This window comes from Ambystoma mexicanum, chromosome 4p (genome assembly GCF_040938575.1).
Source record: "Ambystoma mexicanum isolate Mex_15411 chromosome 4p, UKY_AmexF1_1, whole genome shotgun sequence".
NCBI lineage: Eukaryota > Metazoa > Chordata > Amphibia > Caudata > Ambystomatidae > Ambystoma > Ambystoma mexicanum.
Window position 1 is genome coordinate 100,323,463 of NC_090927.1, and position 21,900 is coordinate 100,345,362.

Genomic DNA, 21,900 nt, shown 5'->3' on the forward strand with positions numbered 1-21,900 from the left:
TTCGGTAAGATAGCTCAGTGGGTTGAGCGCTCGCTGGTGCAATGTGTGTGTGATCTGCAGGTTCGACTCCCGGCAAGGTCAACTCAGCCTTTCCTCCTGCGGAGGTTGATAAATGAATACTAAAACAGGTTGGGCGATATTGTATGCATATTTTTTCCATATGAAGCGCTTAAGAGTAAGTGCTATATAATAACACATCATTATCGTTTGGCCTTGGGCGTCGGCTTGCATTCACAGTAATTTGGTAATATGGGCCTATATGCACTGATATTAACAATAAATATGGTGATCCATTCTTGTATGAAATGCGTATCACTTTACAGTGATATCATAACCATATTTGTAGTAGGGTTCTTAGAAACAATGCTATGTGATGCCACTTCCTGTTTTGTCAAGGGGTGAAAGGTCATCTTCCATCGCTTCCTGTGATGTCTCTTCAGGGTGGGGTCAAATGATCACTTCCGGTGAGATCATCAGAGGTCATTGGTCATGTGATGTCACTTCCCCTACCCCCGGTATTTTGGTGAAATGACGCCCCTGGCTCCCTGTCACTATTAAGCAAGATACTGTAAATCCACTCCGAAGTAGCAATCATTGGACCCAATTTACATCCAATCGTCTAGCTTTGCTGCGTGAGCAAATCTGCTAGAGTTTGCCAAGAGAGTACAGATTTTCAAATGTGCAGCTGTACAAGAGGGTGGAGCGACCTCTGACGGGCCCATGGGATCAGAGCTCACCCTCGAGTACTTTAAGACGAGATAGCTGCACCTTGAGGAGGATGGGATGCAGGATTCTCTCACTCCAACACCAATCAACTAAGGACAACACAGTGGTTTGGCAAAGGGAAGTTCATTTAATGACAAGAATAAAAACGGGGAAACATTAGGAAATCATCAGTGATGCGATCGCCCGTCTCGCTTCAACTTCCACAATCTTCATACAAACAGCAACTCTTATAGGCAAAAGTCGTCATCTTGACGTGTAACATTCGAAAGTTTGTCATGCAAGTCTATTGGTTGGAAAGGGTAACTTAAGTATAGGTGCTATATCTGTATATGGTAACGGGGTGTGGGGATTGGATAACTTATCGGATGGGCGTCTACCCCCATCCCTCTACACCACTCGTGCTAGACGTCACTACAAGTATGACGTCTCATTGGTCTACTAACTATAGGACCCTAGATTACTTGGTCCATTGGGATTGGGTCAGCTGCACCACCAAGCATAAATCTCCACTTTAATTAGCAGCATGCAGAATGTTCACCCAGATGCGGTATCCCCAAGATTCACCCTGCCTCCCTTCCATCAATCAGTACTTTAGGGCTATGTGTCAAATAGTTGGCTGAGGATGGCCTCGAAACTAACTTCTTATCAGGGAAAGTTATGGCATCCTCTGGTTTTGGGTGACATCAGACGTTGGTACTTCTTCGCTTTTTGCTGGTCACGTGTCTGTACACCGTGAAGCTGCTTCATTTTTCATCTATTTGCGTATTTGGTTCTCTCTCGGGTCTCAACACCTGCCTGGCCCTCCTCATCTCGACCTTCACGGGCAAGCTGCTATGCTCGTTAAGTTTCAATTCTTCGGAGTTGCCGCTCTCCTCCATTCCTTGGGTTGATCTCGAATGCCTAGGCATGAGCTGCTTCTTGCCAAGTTTCGATTCCGCTCTTTCGTCTGGCTTGGTGCTGGTATATGAATCCTGGCTTGTTTGGCCCCTACCATCCTGGGCTTAATTCTGCTTTCATGTAGAGTGGACTGCACCTATATAATGTGCTTCATTGAGGTAGATATATCTATGTATATAGTTGGCGCTTGCAGCTCTATTCTTCTACTAAGCATAGCAAGCCGCACTGTTTTCTTAGCTTCTTGCGTTACAAGCCTATGTACAGGCTTTAGCTGGTTGCATAGTTTCATCCTGTTTTATGGTAACGTTTCTTTATATTTCGACATCGTCTCTTCTATGTCTGTGATATCTTTATCCATGGTGTTTCGTCTTAGTGTGTCATCTTTTGAGTGTTGGTCATTCATCTGTACATCTGTCTGGGCCCTCGTGACGTCACCATTCACCTTCGATTAAGACCCTTTGGGTCTCTTCTGGGACCACTGTGGCATTTAAAGCGTGACAAGTATGAAGAAAAACAACCCTCCTTTCATCTATTGAGTCCACAAATGTTAATTGCCTTTCCTCTATATTTGAAAAAAACATAGGTGCCAGATTTCAGTGGTTCTCTAACAAGACTCCGAAAACTTCAACTGATCCCTGCCTCCCACCAAAATCCCTGGCACGAATGCCACCTCTTGATTAGGCCTGCCATCAATAATGCCATTGCAATAGTAGCCAATCTGTGGAGTGCAGATTGGCCAATCTCCTAGCTGAGGTAGGGTAGTGTGAATCCACAACAGATATCAAGCTGCAAACAGGCATGTTGCATTGAAGTGGTTTTGCCCCCTTCCTTCAAGTGCCTGGGTTTGGCGTCTGCACTGACTCAAACCCAGGTTCTTTCTGGTAGTCCTCGTTGCAAATCACTATGTTAATCTCAGACACCTCCACTATCTCAGGAACTGAGCTTTGACCAGCATACATTGCCCAGGGGGACCCAAAATGTTCCCAACGCAATGTCAAGGTTTCTGATTTGAACCTCTCATAGGCTGCGCACTGTCACTGTGGTCCCCGAGTACACAAGAGTTACACAATCATGAGTCTATCAATCCAGGAGAACAGTCCATTACACCCGGGGCAAACGTTAAAAGGAGGCGTCCTGACCACTATGAGAGATTTCGACAACCCAGAATTTAACACAATATTAAATCCTTCTTACACAAACTATCCGTAGGCTTAAATGAAAATGGAACAAAGGTGTCCAACAGTCTTTCCTTTGCTTTGGGAACTACTTTGTCTTCAATTCAAATCCAACTCCTGTGACCACTGATGTCCCCTCATCTCTGGAGAAGCCGTTACCAAGTTATTTCTTCCCTATGACAGAGCCGGACACAGAAACGTTAAAAATGGTGTCGGCGGGTGAGGCACATTGTGGGCTTTCGTGATCAAAGCCTACGTTTTTGAGAAAATATGAGGTAGATGTTTAGACCGGTACTAACACCGTTTTCCTGTTGTTGGAGGGAGGAATTACATTTATACCGTTGTAAAATGTATAAATTATTCATTAAAAAGAAGGGAAAAATAAATTTAAAAAAAGGACTTACATTTCCAGAATCTACCACTAGATGGCAGAATATGCAAAGCAGGCGATTCCAAAATAGATGCTTGCAGTAAAACTACAGGTCTTGCCGTTCCTCTTTGGCTAAAAAAGTCGAGTTCCTATATGATTCGGAACTCTGGGGCCGAACTCAAGCAGAAGCAGTTTCTTGCTCATGTGTCTTCCTGAATAAGAAGGTCTTGCATTTTCTCGCCCACCAAAGCTACACACACGTTTGTGCCGTCCTCTGCAGATTCATCCAGAATGCATTACTGTAACTCCTTCTACTCTAGACCCACTGGAGCGACTCCAATTGTTCAAACCTTTCCTGTACTCGGAGGCCTTCGCTGGCTTCCTGTGATGCAGCAAGGTGTGTCATCTTATTTTGTTATTTTATTGCTTAAAGCTCGGTCCTAGCTCGAGAGCAGCGGAGAGCTGTACTGAGTGTGGGTAGCCCACATTTGGGGTGCCATCTTCTAACAGTAGCGCAGTACTGTGGAGGTCTGTGTCTGCATGTGCATCCATTGAGTCCTTGGTCAGATGATGTTGAAAGAGCCATGTTTTGAAAGATTTGCAAAACTTGAGAATTATGGGGGCATTCTGAGCCGACACCGGGATCGAGTTCCAGAGGGTGGGTGCATGACGAGACAAGGATTATTTGCGGGTCCTCTCTTTGCGGACAAGTTGTGGTTCAAGCCGGTTAATCGATTTGCTGCATGACAAGCGTGTGCCACCATAGCCGCCAGGTACGGTGGTGTGCTACCCGCGACTGATTTGTAGATGATACATGCAGTCTTGAACAGTAGCCCGGCCTGGAGAGGAAGCCAATGTAGTTTGCGTAGGATGGGGCTAATTTTATAACATTTCTGTGCTCCTGTAATAAGATGTGCTGCAGCGTGGTGGACTTCTTTTAGGGGAGCAAAGTGAGCAGATGAGAGCCCTGTCAAGCGAGCATTTCCCTCATCGATGTGCCAGACCACAAGGGCATGCCTGCACTACGGTCTGGAAGCCCTGCGGCGGGGTGAATGGTTTGATTTTCAACGGGTACAGATTCCGAGCCAGGCTATTTGGGCCTTCTTGGCTATGTGTTTCTGGAATGACAGATTGAGGTCAATGGTCAAACCTAAGGATTTTTCTGAGTCTGAGAGTTGTGGATCAAATCCTTCTACGCACATATCATTGAGCCATTGTTGGAAAAGTTATTTTTTTAGCAGTCAGACAGATGAGGATGAATTCAGTCTCGGATGCGTTTAGTCTGAGGTAGGCAGTCGACATCTAGGACTGGATGACGGCTAGGTAATCGCGGAGACAAATGATGTCCTGCGCGCTATTTACTCCTATGTACAACTGAGTATCATCTGCGTATTGGTGGATGGCTACATTGGAATCTTTGAGGAGAGTGCCCAGAGGCTCCATGTAAAGGTTTAAAAGGATTGGTGAGAGAATGGAGCCTTGGGGGACTCTGCAGCGAGTTCATCTGGACAGCCCGGTGTCTGCCTGAGAGATAGGAGGTAAACCAGTTCAGGGCAGTGCCAGAGAAACCCATCCTATCAGCCAGGAGGGAGAGCAGGATGTGGTGGTCTACCTTGTGGAATGCAGCACAGAGGTCGAGGACGAGGAGGCATGAGTCTCCCTTATCCATGATTTGGAGGGCACCATCCACCACCTGGATGGTGGCTGTCTCCATGCTACACTTGGGGTGAAACCCTGACAGTCATTTAGGAGGTGGAGTTGTTCGATTCTGGGGCGTAGTTGTGTAGCAACTACATTTTCCAAGATTTTTCAAATAAAATGAAGTTTCGTAATGAGCCTGACGTTTTTCTTTAGAGGTCATATGAGGGTGTCCGGGAAGGATCCTTCTGCGTGGGAGGCATTGATGATGCCGAGGAGCGCATTGAGTGCCGGCCCACACATTGTGCAATGATGGAGGCCAGAATGATACAGTCAGAGTAAAGTAGGTTTGAGGGAGGCAGTAATTTTTAGGAGATCGGGGGAGGGGGGGAAGTGTGCGTGTAGGGGATGCTAATGCTTTGAGAGGTTGATTTTTTCAATAAAAAATGTGTCGATTGTTGCATTTTTCCTGAGCTGCTGGGGGTTTGGTTCAATGCTTTACTACTTCAAATAGGGTTTGCTCCTGTTGGACGCTGCCGCAATGGTAGAGCAGTAGTAAGCAGCCTACACGGTAGCACATCTTGCTGTGCTCGGGGCGTCAGGGGGGTCGTCATTGGCTTCCTCTGATGCAGCAGGTACTTATACGGTGTGTCATCTTGTTTCTCTGGCTTTCCATGACAAGGGCCCTTGGTTATCCCAGTGCTTTAAGTGGGATGATCAATTGAGGGGGTTGGGCTCTAGCAAGAGGGCGTGGCATATCATATGTGGGCGTGGCCCATGGGCTGCAGAGCTGGAATGGTGTTGCTACATAATCTGTATGCTCTCTTCTCTGCCGACCCAAAATGTGCTCAGCAGTGACATGGTTATGATTAACGTCGAACAGCTTTCTGCTCAAGGGTTTTATTTTGTTTTAATTTTCCAAAATGACTTACTGCAAAACCGTTCACAGGGCCACCTCTCTGTGATAGTGGATCTAGGAAGATTAGTCTGGAGCCTCCTGCACACTGGCGGAATACAATTAACTGTTATTTGTCAAATGCAAATTTCCCCATGGGTTAGAGGCAGGGCTGGATAGCGAAACACGAGCAACCCAGGCTTTCTGTTTACATCAAGGTAGAAAGGTTTATTTTTCCACAAATGCACCGATTATGTTTGGGTGAAGCGCCGCTCTGTCGGTTCCGTGTAAAGTCACCACTGATGTTTCAATCTTGGTTTCTCACTGACAGGAAATTTACAAGACTGGAGACAGACCCGCTGAGCCTCCTCCCACATTTACTTCCTAACTGCAGCGCCATCTCCCTCCCGGAAGTGATCATCTCCCACTCGTCCCTTCCTCACCAAACAGGTGGGATGATGAGGCGAGCCCTTGCTTTATACTCTTCAATGCGTGCTCTGTGGTCTCGGTGCAGGTTAGCGCTACCAGGGGACACAGAGGAGCCCCAGCAGGGACCCGCCTCGATAGCACTTGGACACTGCCGAGGCTCTGCCCAGTCTAGCCTCGGCCCACTTAAAGCCCTAGTTACTCCAGAGCAAACACTGCACCTACTTTACACTCCACTCAATCATCTCACTTCCTGCGCTAACACTCTATGCACCCTAAGCTTAGAGTGCAAGGATGTCCAGTGTTCCTGCTGCTTTCCTCTTCCACAACAGAACTGTTGCCTCCTGACATTCGGTCACTCTAGGTCCAGGCACCATTCTGCGTGGAAATGAAGACCTGGGCCGCCTTCTGCCTTGTAAATACTCTTCACACTTGCTGCATTCATACCTCCGTTCTACAACTAAGAAGCCATGCCTATGGATGGTGGTGCGGCATTACGGCATCAGTGGCACCCAAACTGGTGTTCATTCAGAACGAAAACTGCAAACAGTGGCGCGGATCCAAGAGGCAGTTGTTAGTGTGTCGGGCCCAGCCGACATGCATATCACGGGCACAAGTGGCACGCTAGCAACATCATGTGAGAGTACAGGTTCCTATGCCGGTTAGATAGCACAGCAAGTAGAGCGCTCGCTTTGACATCCGTGCAGAGCCTGCTGACGTAGGTTCGAATCCCAGCAAGGTCAAACTCAGCCTTTCATCCTTCCGAGGTCGATAAATGAGCGCCACACACATTTATTTATAAGCAGCGCAGGCTATTAACGAAGGATACGGCCCTTGTTCCTAAAGGTGTAAGGTTAGTATAGTACCTAACCAAAGTCTGTACCACTGATGACTGTTCTGTTTTTATCCCATGCATCACCACAGCGACCCTCTGCATTCTGAGGTCGCCAAGGACCAACAGCCTATCTGGAGAAGTTCGTAGCGCTATATAAATGCTAAATTATTGTTATTGTTGGCTGCACTGACACCACATGCTAATCATGCACAGGTCGAGGCATGCCGGGAATTATTAATGACATTAAGTTAAATCACCCAGTTGTTTTAGAAGATGAGGACACTTGTCATTCTCCTGACCTTGCATAACGTTCTTTTACTTACACATAATTAAGCTCACTATGAAAGGTCCCTGTAGGGCGATGAGAGGTTTTACTATGAATTTAATTAAATAAACAATGAGGCATGGTGTTGGCTCATGCAGTCGATGGGTTTGGTTGGATTAAGACTACCTCGTGGGTATGCGTTGACAGTCTAGCCCAGAAACGAATGGACTGGTTGGCAAAAGGAATTCTTATGCCAGTGAGGAATCGGGTTGCCCTAAGGAACTGGAGCTCAGACTTGAACTTGTAAGAACCTGTGGTAAAGACTATCCCCAGAAGGTTTGCAGCAGCCCCCCTTTGTCATTTTACACAACCCAATGGACACCGTTTGTGTAACCCGCTCGTGCGACTTATCTCGCCAAAACCAGTACAACATGGGCAAAGTCTTAAGCACTGTCTCCATTACTGAGAACTAGCTCATAAGAAGCAGGACACTCCTGTGGTATGACCTGAAACGGAGCAGTCCCCTGCAGGCTATTAACGAAGGATACGGCCCTCGTTACTAAAGGTGTAAGGTTAGTATAGTACCTTTCCAAAGTCTTTTCTTGTACCACTGATTACTGTTCTGTTTTTATCCCATGCATCACCATAGCGACTCTTTGCATTCTGAGGTCGCCAAGGACCAACAACCTACCTGGAGAAGGCGTCATAGAGGTCATCTTCCTCGTCATCCTCCTCCTCCTAAGGCACAAAAGCGAGAAGAAAAGAAGCGGAAAAGATCAGTATTTGAGCAACATTCTGAAAAATATAAGGCTCAGAGCACAATTAATCCCAGGTAACAGTCCAGGCATCCACATTCCACAAGTTGGTGAAAAATATACTTAAATGGGTGCAATACACAAAAATTTGTTTGGAAATGGTCTCGGTGTGAATCCAGTGCAGAGATCGTGACCAAACGATACACCTAGAATGTGTAAGCAAGGACATTGGCAGTAGAAACATCTGGACACACAGACCGCACTGCCAGGAGTTTCAAGCAAGTCCAGCCATCTCCAAAACATGACAAAAATGGGTCACAATTTTTTTATTGAAATGTAACACATTGCATTGAAACTTAGGGAAACATGTGGAGTGCGGCTTCAGTGCTATCGCTATGTATGATCCCAGTCTTGGGCTCCCAGACACCTTGAAGTCAAGGTCCTAATGCTTCAAGGTTTCAGGGTCTTTAATAAACAGAAATGCTAAGGGATTAGGTACAGCTGAAGCGATGTTGAGGGACACTTCAAATCAGGCTTTCTAGAAGATCTACTCCATCAATCCTTCCCTCTCCCTTAATCTCCGACAACTATCCAACGACAACACACCCAGTCTTCTGGGCTAAGTGCCCCAGCACTTCTTTCCTGTCTCTTGTGATTGAATAATTTGGTTTGTAGGAGTTGTCAGGGTGGACGTGAAACCAGCACCACCACCCCCGGGTGCTCTGGGATATTTGGACATGGGCTGGATGTCGAACGCCTTTGAATCATAGCCAAGATCGCTAATCTCAGTCTCAAACCCACCAGTGCTGGACAGAGAAGCTGCCACAGTCTCTCCCAGCACTTGGTTCTTAACCAGTCAGCTAGCTTCTTGCAGCTTAAATTGGGATCATTGGCCTCCTCAGCTATTTCCTCTTCCTTGTGTCTACTCTCCCCCTTTCCCTTCTTATGTATTTGAAGCGACGGGACAAAATGAAAGCTAGGTTAGTCTATACTATTTATTTGGTTGAACGCATCAAAAGGAGATTTGCTCCTGACCTCTTCTCCGTCTTCTCTCTAAACATTTTTCCTCACAGCATTTGGCTCTTGAACGCCACATAAGCACATCACCAGACACTGCCCTCCTTTTCAACAATGCCCCCGTCTTTCAAATAGGCTGGAGGAACCCCAGATCTTGACTCTCCCGCATAAGGAATTTTCTTTTCCCCCTTCCTTCCTTCCGATAAGCATCAACTCTACACATATGTGGACCATTTCTGCACACAATCACTCTTTGCATATTCCAAACCCGGTCATCCTCCAACTCAACAGCATTCAACACATTTACCACTTGGATAGGCTTGGGTCATCTCAACGGCCCTTCTATCGTTTGATATCATTTCATTCTTACCCATCCATCTACACTTGGGTATTTGGTGGACCATCACTCGCTTCCTAGTGTACTGCGCCTTATTACTCTCTGGGACACCTTATCCTTCCATCGAACGTCTTGAAACCTGTCCTTTGCGCCAACAGGGTTGTATACGAATTGTTTGAATGTCAATTGTTCGAATAACAATTGACCTTCTGCACAATTGACCGAATTTAAACGGTCAATTAGGATATATATGCGGGGAGAAACCTCCCGCAGCCCCCCACCCAATCCAACCCCCACCCTAACCCCCCTCCCAATCCCCTTATATTATTATTACACCAACCCATAATATATATTAAAATGACCATACGGTCAATTGTGCAGAAGGTCAATTAGGACCCCTATTATTCGAACAATTGTGCCATTCGAACAATTGTAAACGAAAAATTGGGGTGATACATTCCAGTACAGTGTTAGTCGTTGGTTCCCTTCTCCTACTACAATCAGATGAGGATATTGCAGTGGTGGAGTAAAATGGTGAGTCACCGCCACTTCTTGGACTGCTACTTTCCACAACCTTTGATTAGCCATAGGCCCACCTGACTGTCTTATTACCCTATTGCCCTACCACCCTAATCCGCTACCACCATGTTGGTGTGGGCGTGGTATATTGCACTATTATGCAACGTTATGGCATTTCCCTTAGCGTACTCTTGCATCTAATTGTATTTGAATTGCACGCCACTATCCGTCAAGACTACTCTGGGGTTTACCTCACTTTGAAGAACTCTATGACCTTTCTCGATCTCACATCAGTCAGGATCAGCACTTCAGCCCATCTCGTTAACAAATCAATTCTGCACAATAATTACCTTGACCTCTGCTGTGAACTGGCCCCACAATGTCGAATCCTACTTTGTCCCCTGGTACCTTGGGAGTCTCAGGCATAATCAGACATGTGTTACTCACGCAATCTTTTTCACTCTTTCTGCACAGGATACATCATCTGATGGCTCTTTCCACTTGTCGATCAAACCTAGGCCACCAGTAGTTGCTTCTGAAGCGTTGCTTGGTCTTTGTGATCCCTTGGTGCCCTTCGTGGGCCAGTATTATTAAGCGCCCTCGTAAATCCTTCAGTGGTATTATCCTGAACCATTTCTTTAATAATTCACCTTTCTGCTACACCTCTTCTTTAACTTGCCATATTAAATCTAGGCTTGCTTCCCTCAACTTCATTTTATTCCATGAGTTCCCTCAAATGGTCTCCTTAATCATTGTAAGCGCATAATCGTCTGCCATGGCTTCACGCTGTTCTAACTTGGGTGTTGCTTGTGCACAAATCATCATAACTTGGTCGCCTTCATCGTGCTTACTTTGTTCATCCTTAACCATTAGTCGCGACAGACAGTTTGCTGTGCGATTGCTGACTCCTGGTATATGTATCGTCACCATTGCTGCAACTCCACCACCCATCTTCTGATTCTTTTTGGCACTTCATCCAGATGCTTTGATGTCATGCTCTCCTTCAATGGTTCATGGTCTACGCGTACCTCGATTGATATGCCCCATACCAAGGACCTAAACGTTTGCGTGGCCCACTTAACTGCAAACAACATATTTTTCTATCATGGCGTAGGTCTTCTCAGTCCCTTTCAGCAACCTCGAAGCAAACGCAATGGCATATTCTTTGCAATCTTCACTTTGAGTTAGTGATGCACCCAAACCGATGTTGCCGGCGTCTGTAGTTATAATAGTCTTCCTTCCCTGCTTATATAAGTATACAGAGCGGACACTCCGCTCAGCGCTTATTTCAGCAAGTTGAATTTTCTGTTCCATTCAAATGATGTTCATTATTTTCTCAGGGCTTTTGTTTTGTCAGCAAAAGTAGGCACAAATTTGGATTAATACCCTGAAATGCCGATGAAAGACATTAATTTTTCCTTGCTGTCGGAGCGTGGCATGTTCTTTTTTCGACTCATTGCCCTTTTCAAAAATCACATGACCTAAATACTCCATGAGGTCCCAGTTCATTTTGCATTTGTCCCTGCTTAATGTGAGGCCAGCATCGCTAATTTCACTAGCACCCAGTTAACCCTTTCATTGTGTTCCTCCACTGTGTTGCTATATAGGAGTATGTCATCTTGGAAAAATAGTACTCCCTCTTCACCAATGGATAACCGATACATGACTTTCTGGAACACCGAGGAAGTCAAGACCAATCCAAACGGCATTTTTACATATTAACACAGGCCTTCAGGGATTACAAACGCTGTTAACACCTTGGATACTTCATGTAATCTAACCTGGTGGTACACAGCTGTAAATCCAATGTTGAAAATCTTTTCGCTGGTCCTACAGTTGACAACATTTCATGAATGTTGGGTAGCGGATGTCTATCTATCTTGATGCATTTGTTAAGAGCTCGAAGGTCTACGCAGATTTGTAACTTCATTGTAGCCTTCCTGACCACTACTAATGGTGATACCCTTGTCTTCAGCCTCAATCCTTTCCAGTATACCTTGTTACTCCAACTCTTCAAATTCCTGCTTAACTTCCTTACTCATGGGTATCGGAATGTTTCACAACTTTGGGGCCACCGGAACGGCTCCCTGCTTCACCCCTATTCGATGCACAAATCCTCTGAGGCAGCCCAACTGGGCAGCACATACTTTTTCCTCTATAATACTTTGATCTGTACATATCAAAACTGCTTCCTCAGCATTGGGGTCCAACCTGACTTCTAGTTTCTTCTTGTGTGCCGAACTGAGTAAGGGCATGTTGCATTGAACTGCACACCCTTTAAACTGGAAGTCTACTTCTTCAAACCAGTCAATCAGATCTATAGGTGTACCACTGCAGGCTACTAATAGCCACTTCATGCAGTTTCTGTCTTCTGAAGAGAATGTTAAACTTGTCTTTAGGAAGCAACAGTATGTTCAGTCCATCATCATGACTACGGGCTTATCGTTTACATGCACTACTGCTGTGGGTCCATCAATTGCCTCATCAGATCTTCCCACAATACAAATGCTTTCTTCCTCAGCTGGACTCAGAGTCAGGTCTTTCACATAGTTGATGAAGTCTGTCGCACTGCAACACTTCACAAGATTACCCCTTCTGTTGCTGCAACTGGTGTATTGTGACGGACAGCCAGGGTCATTGGCCCAGTACTGGTTGCTGGTGCACCTCTAACATCTCTTTTGTTCCTTATGAGGTTTCCACTTACTATTTCTCTGCGCAAAGTCTCTACTCACTGTGCAGCAGAAGCTGCTACCACCCCATGTATTGATCTGCTGGAGTATATTGTACTGTATTGCATTTGCCCTCATTCTAAATTTCTTGCATGGACGCCATAGTTTCTACCTGTTTTGTGTTGGGTTGTCTATGCCCCTCTGTTAATATCTTTACATATACCTCTGTAGGTTACACTTCTTTAGCAACGTGCAGGACTTCCGCCAATGACGTATCATTCTTTGGCCATAGTCTGTCCTTCACCTTGCTATTCCTGCATTTCACAAGAATTGGTGCCTCAAGCTTATTTCCATTTGGAGAGCATGCGAGTAATTGAGGGATACCTGACCTCTCGGTACGATGGCACTTCACAGGTACCAACTAGGTTTATCTTAGAATGTACACGGATAGCCTTCATTGAAAACAATGGGAACAAGTATGAGGGCAACCCTTGCCTCAGATATAGCCAACCTGTATGTCGATGATTTGGAGTCCTAAATCATTTTTCACATCAGTAATGCATTCAGGCACCATATATCTATATTGTGCAGTTATATAGATGCTGTGTTCAAGTCGTGGCATGGTAGTATTAGCTCCAGGCTTTTTATATCTGGCTTATTGACACAGATAAGAACTTGAAGTTTACCATGATATAGGATGGAAAAAGCATTACATTTCTGGATATCCAGATGACTAAACAAGACTCGCATATGATATCATTGTACCGTAAACCTATGGACCAAAAAACACTATTACACTTCCTGAGTTCCTCCCCAACCCCCAACGGATTAAGGGAAAATCCTCCTTATGGACAATTCCTACGGATCAGGTGCAATTGCACAAGCAGATGTGACTTTGAACAACATGCAGCTGAACTACAACAACAATTAAAAATACAGGGTTACCCAGCCAAGATCATCAAGCAAGCAAATAATGTGCACAGTTTACCAATCGTGAACTAACTGTTATGAAAAAAGAAAAGGTACATGAAGATAGAATCAGATGCATTACCATATATAGCCCCATTTACAACCGGTTAAAGAAGGTCATAAACAAATATTGGCAAATACTTAAAGAACCAGGTTTTAGTATAAAGAAACCTTGTTTTGCATTCAAGATATCAAGCAACTTGAGACAATCTTTAGTACATACATATGACAGAACTAGAAAGGATACCTCATTGAATACACTATGGGGATTACCGCCCTTAAAGGAGATTTTATACGTGGCAACTGCCCAGTCTGTTCACTGACCAGGAATCTAAAGTACCTAAAATGTCAAGAGGTTAAATGGCATCTAGATAAATTTACAAATTGTAAAAGCTAAGACACGCTGTACGGCATTAAATGCCTGTGTCAACTGATTTATGTTGGTAAAACCAACAGAGATATCAGACCGCGTATATGGGAACACTGGTCATGTATCGGCAGCAAGGCGCTGGAAAAACCCTTGGTTCAACATTTCTTACAAAGTAAAGCACCCTGTAAATAACATTTTCTGGTTCGGTATTCAAACTGTGGAACCAAGCGTAATAGGAAAATATTGATCATATCCACAGGTAGTTGGAACAAAGATGGATCCGCCGGCTAAATACTGTGGAGGAAGTGTTGAATATCTGGGTGGAATGGAATTATCTGATCATACATAAATAAGGATTCTGACGGGTTGCAGTTATCTGGTATTATTCCCTAGTGTGATGATACAGCACATACTCTACACTGTTCAATGAATAAGGGTATAGGATACATATGCATCACCAGCGGTTTTGTTGGTATGTATACGTACAGTGGCCTAAGGATTCGTGATTTATTTAAGGCAATGAATAGGCTTCACAATGTACAGGTGAGCACTTTATTAGGAGATACGGATAACCATTGGTACCTCACTGGTCAATCATATCCAATAGGTTATACGCTTTTTGTCAGTAACTGTCACAATGTGAAGCGGTAGTATACACAACATACTAAAAGGTGGGTACATTCCAATATGGCACGCACAGGGTCTGAAATTAGAGATAGTAGTACCAATAGGGTTATTTGATCGTCCTGATAGGACAGGATTTTTGTGGATGTGGGTTCAGACACCAGCATTAGACTAAACAAGCGAAACAAGGAATCTGTGAGCACACCGATAACGCGACGATGACTATATCTGTAATGTAGCTGTGGCGACCGCACACCATGTTAGATTTTGTGCTTCCGAATATCACGTAAAATATTGTGTTCTTGTGAACATCACGAAAAGGGATATTATGTACATGGTCAGTAATGTTTATGTGAATAAATGTAATACATTTAGGATGTAGAGCGGTAGTTTTCAAATATGGCACCCCTATGGTGGAAAGGAATGAGAGTGTTACCATTCTAGCCCTCTGTTCGTCCTGTCAACATTCAGAGGTGGGCATATTAATAATGAGACAGCAGCATTTGCACCAACGATGAACCTCACGTAAAACGGTAATATTACGCGCTCAGGTTTTGTCCAATTGCATTAAAAATGATTGCATGGACGAGTATGTAAATGTGATGGGGTAGCCTATTAATGAAAACTTTGTTCATTTACAGACTGAAGACAATCCACATTACGAGCTCAAAGAATATACAGACTGGTGCTGGAGGCAGATATAAAAAGGTTCGATTTATTTGCCTAGGTGGGTTATATAGGTGGATATAAAAGACATACACTGAGGGGTTTGTACATATTGTGTTTTTTAGAAAAGTAGTTGTGAATATGACTTTACCACCAGAACGTTTCGCTGAGGATTAAATGCACTGTAATCATATTGTTGTGATGAAGGACATAAATAAACTAAGGTGTCAGATCCCGAACTCAGGCCGAAACACACAGTGTCGACATGCTCTTTCTTTTTAAGATAATTGATGTTTGATTGACATCAGGAAGGGACACGATTCCCGATCGCGGAGTACTATATCTCTGGGCTAGATTTTGGAACAAACAAGAGAATAGCCCTAAATAGTTAGTGTGAACATCTGTGCGATCTCTTATCTGAAAATGATAAATATCTCATTCTGTGGGAGTGTCCTTCCAATTTAAAAAGAAAGTGGACCTTTGATATGCAATGGTGTTATGCACAAACTAACACCCCCACCCCCTCATTAATATTGTATAACACTGTTTAAGGTGCCATGTGCATGATCTGGAATTGTAAACAATATAAGAAGTGCCTGTTGTCTTGACAAATTGTGCATGAATAAAAACAATATCGATTGTCTAGTATATTTGACGTCAAAACCAAATGTTCCACCAAACATACACGCAAGTGAGAGAAGTGTCTTAGACACATTATACTTTGGTCCTGTTACTTGTGTTTGATTATAGGAAGTTGGTGTGGCCTGCTAGGAGTTATATGGGGATGGTTACAGTGGACTGAGGGGCTGGATTCCTCTTGGGCTCGGCTCTCCTTAGAGTTCATCTTGGGTCCTGGGTCTGGGAGGTGGTCAGCAAGAGCCCCCCCACCCCCCAACAAGGCCAGCCCAATAAATCCACTGCCTGTCCCTGTTCCTCCTTATCTAATGATAGCTAGAACGTGCAGTTACCCTGAAGATCTAAATCCCCAATTATGCCTTCAAATATACAATGTACCCAGGAACCGCTCCCACTGCTCTGGTGTCCCTGCAGTCTCCAAATACGATTGCAGTGTCCCTCCTTCCTCCCTCCCAAATTACCTTCACATGTCACATGCCTGTGGGACCCTCCATGCACTATTGCTGCAATAGAGTGGGAGCACAGGTCAGCAGCCTATGAATGGAGGCCTGTAATTGGACAGACCGGTCAGGATTTAGCTCAGCCCTGGATCTTCAAGACACCAACATTTGCTTGTTGGAAAGTTGTTCCTATGGCTTCTGCACTCCCAGACCCTCGTTGGTAAACCCTTTGTGGAACTTAAAGGGGCCATTTATAACAAACCAGAACAACACTGTTTGTTATTGAAGTCAGCAAGCAAAGGGATCATATGGCAAGAACTCCAGCACCCCTTATAACGTGTAGGGGACCTTGCCTCACAAGGGTCAAACCGGGTGCAAAGAGAATAGTCGCTGAGCTTTTATTTCTCCAAACACCATGCATCTCTACACCTTCATCATCGAACAAACCACAAAAACCACATTTTCCAGCGCTTGATCCCTTTCTGATTTCTAGAAATATTTTTTAAAATACCTCTTTGAGAGATCATACAAATTTTTCCTGCTTGAGAGTTTGAAATATGCCGATCCTCTGACATCTAAAAGAAGCCATATTCTTTATGTGCAGCTTGGAATGAATTCCAATCAGGTACAGCATTCAGAATTGAATGTCTCCCCGCTTGGAAGTCACTCCACTTGAATGTCATCACCCCACTTCTGGGTCAGCGGCCACGGAGCAGATGGGCAAAGCTCGCTCTGAACCCCATCGCCCCTTGACAGCTTTCAGCAGGATACAAAGTAAGAACTTACCCCAGACTGAACATGGAACGGAGAGCCTAAACTGGGAGGTACCGGCGGGGTCACACATGGCGGCCGATCGATCTCCATGGATAAGAGGGGGTCAGCAGCCGGACTGTCACTGGATAGCAGCACATTCGTGTGTCTGGAATCTGAAAAACACCAATTCAGAGACTTTATTTCAACCGTGGGAGGCCATTTTAATTCCTAAATATCACCCAACAATATCAGGAAGGTACAATGTTATGATGAAGAGGGGGCCTGCGCGAACCACTCAACTCAGACGATAGCGAGATCCACGCCATGCAATATACATATTACAACATTTAAAAAAAAGATTGGGGGAATAGAATGAACAATGGATGAAACAAAAAGAAACATTTAGAGATCATTGAGAAGCATTTGGCTCCTGGGACAGTGTGGAGTTGCCAAGAAATGACAAACATGTACATAAACCCTACAGAAAAGAATGTTTACTCCTTAAAAACAACCCCCACATCCAAACGTCCCAACACTCAGTCCCGTAATGACCCCTCCCAAGGTTTAGAAGACGATTAACACATGGTGGTAATAGTAATACATGTGTTGGAGTTTTGGGTGAAGTAAAAAAGGTTAGCTTAATAGTGATTAGTACCCGGTTAGGGAGGCGTGGCGGCCTCCAAGCCAATGAAGAAGCCCATAACGAGATCTGTACCACGCTGTAAAGACCCCGTTCTGAATCTCCTCAGAGCGGGAGACTGCCATCTTCCCTCGCTGGGAATCAGGTAAGTGTGTTCCGCGGCGCCCACACATTCCCAACTCTCCACACCACTTTTCCACATATTTAGGCACGCCCACCACTCCCCCCCCCCCCTTATCTTGCGCTTCGTTGTCCCTCGCTGGTGCCAGGAACAGTAATGTTCCCAGCGCATCAGTGCCTTTCGAATAGCCACCATGGAAAGGGAGTTGGGATGGCGTGTAGGTCCTTTCTCCCTGATCCATGGTGGACATCTTTTTTGTAGTTTTATCCCAAGCTGAGAAACAGCAAACACAGCGTTACTCATCTTGGGATAAAAACACTATTAGTACCCCTGTACAACATGCCAGGGTACTAAAAGCAATATAAGCCTTGCAGTGGGCAATACCTGTCAGGTACTGCCCCGGGGCTTACATTAAAGCCCTCGCTTCACTCGGGATTGTAACTGATGACGCTGGGCATTATCTGACCGGTAAGGTCCCCCTGCTCGGGTTATATTGCTTAAGTAAAGTAGACAAACTGAGTTAGAAAAATAAATGTCATTTTATTTTGCAATATTTACATAAAAAGATAGTCTTAATAAGTTAAGCATTTTAATGACATACTTGGTTCAATAGCAGCAGGTTTAGAATGAGCAGGCATTTAATGACCTGTAAAAGGAACAAGTTACTTACCTGTAACTGTTCTCCAGCATGGGTCTGGCATGGATTCACATGCTCATGACTATTGCCCGTCGTCAGGCTGGGAATCCTCAGTTATATTAAAGCAGTTTTGCTTTGAAGCTAAAACTGCTTGACGCTTCTTTTGCTGTCACTTTGAGTCATACTGCCCCAGCCAATGACATGTGTCCTCCTAAACTCCACCCCTGGTGCCCATCTTCAGAATTGGTAGCACATACAGTGGCAGTAGGAACCAAGAAGAGCCAGAGAGGGAAAGGAGGGGGATTTTGAATGTGGATTTATTTAAGACCCATGCTGGGGAAAAGGAGTTACACGTAAGTAACTTGTTCCTTCTGCAGCACGGGGTCTGGCATGGATTCACATGCTCATGAATATGATTACACAGCAGTACATATACACAACCACTGGAGGTGGCAAGGCTCACAGAAGCAATACTCCTGGAACAGACTATCCACCTGCAAACAGGTTGTGAAGGCGGGGCTAACCTCCACATAGCAGCCCTGCAGATGTCAAGCAGAAGAACACCAGAGAGAAACACTGTAGTCGCTGTGATGGCTCTAATGAAATGGGCTCTCGGACGGCCTGGAAGCTAAGCTTTAGATATGGCCTTCCCATGCCCCACAGAACTTCAAGGCACGCGCAACTTCCAGCAAATGGAAAGATCTTCCAGCAGGTGAAGAAGTGTTTGCAAAGAAAACTGGTAGAGCCAAAGGCTTGTTTAGATGAAAGTCCAACGGGACCTTTGGTATGAAGGAAGGATGAGTTCTCAGAACCACCTTAGCTTTCCCAAACCCTCCTGGCAGAGGTGATTGCCACCAGAAAGGCGGTCTTCTGTGACAAAAACTTCAAAGAGGCCCAATGCATAAATTCAAACAGAGACCCCAGGCTACTCTTGGCGTGGTAACCATCCTCGTGTCAACAGTGATCAAGCCCCTTGATGTGATCAAAGTCATCAATGGAAGACTAGTCTTCGTGGACGCAGTCGTCAACTGTGTAACAGTCAACGGGGTAGTCGTTGACGGGGCAATGGCCTTGATAGATGAGGTTGTCTATGAGGTCTGTGGCTACGACGAGGTCAACTACGATGGAGTCGCGGACGGGTCCTTGGACGGCGTGTGTGTGTGTTGATGAGGTCTTATGCTTGGTCACTGGAATCAGTGATCTCCTCGCAGATGGAACCTGCCCACTCGGCGGCAGACTAACCGTCGACAGACAGTGATGATGACCAGGGTCTCTCTGATCTGGGTCCTGCACTCAAGGCGACTGTTGATTTTACATTTTTTGGTATCTTCCCTCAGGAAAGTTCCTCAAAGGATCTCGACCTCTTCTTGTCAGAAGTAGCACGCTCTTTGGGTCTGCCAACCCTGGAAGAGACAGACTGCACACGGAGGCCGAGTCAGAGGCCTTCCCCTTCCACAATCCACTCCACTAACCTATGGCGGTCCTTCGTGTCTTAGAGGAGAAGGACTGGAATATAGAATATCCGTCTGTATCGTGGTCGGGATGCAAGCAGTAGATGCACTTGAGGTGCCGATCTTCAATTAAGATGTTTTTCAGCCTGCATTTTTCGAGGTTTGGAAGAGGCTTTTTGTCATAGCGTTCGCCAAGGTGTGAAAAAGGCCCATGCCGGGGCGTCGGCACCCACGGTCCGAGATCCAACGATGGAAGGATCTCATCCGGCAACGGGGTCCCCGCCGCCGGTTGTCACAACATGACTTGAAAATGAAGAAAAAATGGAGTGGATTTCTCACAAAAATAGGCAGAAAAGTAACTTATTTCGAGGAGTGAAACACAAGGACTCCAAACACGAGAGCGTGCAGTAAAAATCTGAGGATGGCAACCAGGGGTGGAACTTAGGAGGACGAATGTCATTGGCTGGGGCAGTATGATCCAAAGTGACAGCAATCGGTTATAGAAGTGACAAGCAGTCTTAGTTTTAAAGTAAAACTGCTTTAATATTACAGAGGATTCCCATCCTGATGACGGTGAATATTCATGAGCATGTGAATCCATAGTATACAGTCTCTCTATAAGAAAGTGAAAGCATTTACAATGTTTTCGCTTTCTCTTTGGTGTGTTGTTCCAGCGAGATTGCCTGGAAATTGTATTACTGTTTCCCCGTATGCTTTTGAAGTCAGAATGCAGCCAATACCAGTATTTATTGACTGCACTCTGAACATTCTGATTGGCTGAGAGGAGGTCAATAACGATCTCCATCTGCTAATACGGGTTATTTCATGCAGGACTGGAGAAAGGACCGTGCATATGCACTTCATTTACTTCAAGACACCAAGGATTTTCTGGGCACTTAAAGGACACTATGGGTAATTGCCTCCAGCACGAGTGTATATACGGCGCGCATCAATCTACCGCACTTCGGAGAGTGGAGGATTCACTGGGCACTAGAAAAGACAGTACAAGCACTTACATTCATGATTAGAAAATGGACTGTGCACAAGAACATGCACTGCTCTGGGGCACAGAGGATTGGCTGGGCACTACAAATAACACCATGGGTTACTACCATCATGTCCCGGGAGGATAGTTCACGGGCAAGGCGTGAGTCTTGGAACCAAGACAGTGCGGAGCAGCATGGGATCAATACCCAGTCCCACGCTCAGGGACTGGACTTTGGCATGAAGCAGGGCACTAGAATTGATGGCACAGGCATTTACACCTGGAGAATGGACGGGGCAGAAGAATCTACATCGCTACAGGGGTTGGAGGATTGGCTGGGCGCTGGCACGGAAAATTACGCAGAGGGTGCGTGTTAGGCTAAGGAAAGGGAAGTTTGTCAATGGGTGGAGGTGAAATGGTGATGGAAATTATATCAAGATTGGAAGATTGAACCCATAACTATACGCAAAGGATTGGACCATGGACAGGAAATGACATCACATCTGGAATCTACGTTGCAATCACTGCAAGCTACATTACATGAAGCATCCAGTGGCAGGCAACGGAGAATGCATAATGTCAAAGGTCAGGGGATAAGCAGTTGGCTGGAAATTACATCACACCAAGGACCAAAACATAGGGAAGGACACTGGAAATTGCACCACACAAAAAACAATAGGATGCAGCTCTGGACATTACAACAATATGAGGATGGGGCGGGTGAGTTTGTTGGGAGATAAGACATTACATCAAGAGTCAGGCTATGCTGGGCAGTGGAGAGCACATCACACCAAGGACTTGAGCGGTGGAGCCGAAGACGTAACGTGAAGGAATGGTAAGTGGGGCAGAGCCATTAATAGAACGCCACCAGTGGCGGCTTCCTACACAGCAATCCATTACCCAGGTTATGCGGGGCAATGGATGCGACATGCCGTCAAGCAAACTGAATGCGGCATGCAAAAGGTGAAATAGCGGCTAGGAGCGCTAAGAGCATCATCTAACAGGAAATGGTAGAGTGCTCCCTGGTTACAAGGGCGCAGGCGTTATTTCACTATAATGATCCCCTTTCCCTCAAGCTCTTCTT

General features: G+C 45.3%; 1 protein-coding gene across 2 annotated transcripts in view; it reads right to left on the minus strand.

Moving 5' to 3' along the window:
• The window catches only part of LOC138453030 (low density lipoprotein receptor adapter protein 1-like), a 311,945-nt gene that overhangs the window by 20,887 nt on the left and 269,158 nt on the right, over positions 1-21,900 (minus strand). For both annotated transcript variants that reach the window (XM_069605454.1, XM_069605453.1), the window contains exons 7-8: positions 17,016-17,155; positions 7,919-7,965 (exon numbers count right to left, since the gene is read on the minus strand). In XM_069605454.1, the coding sequence (XP_069461555.1) occupies positions 7,919-7,965; positions 17,016-17,155 (187 nt within the window). The remainder of the gene's footprint in view (positions 1-7,918; positions 7,966-17,015; positions 17,156-21,900) is intronic.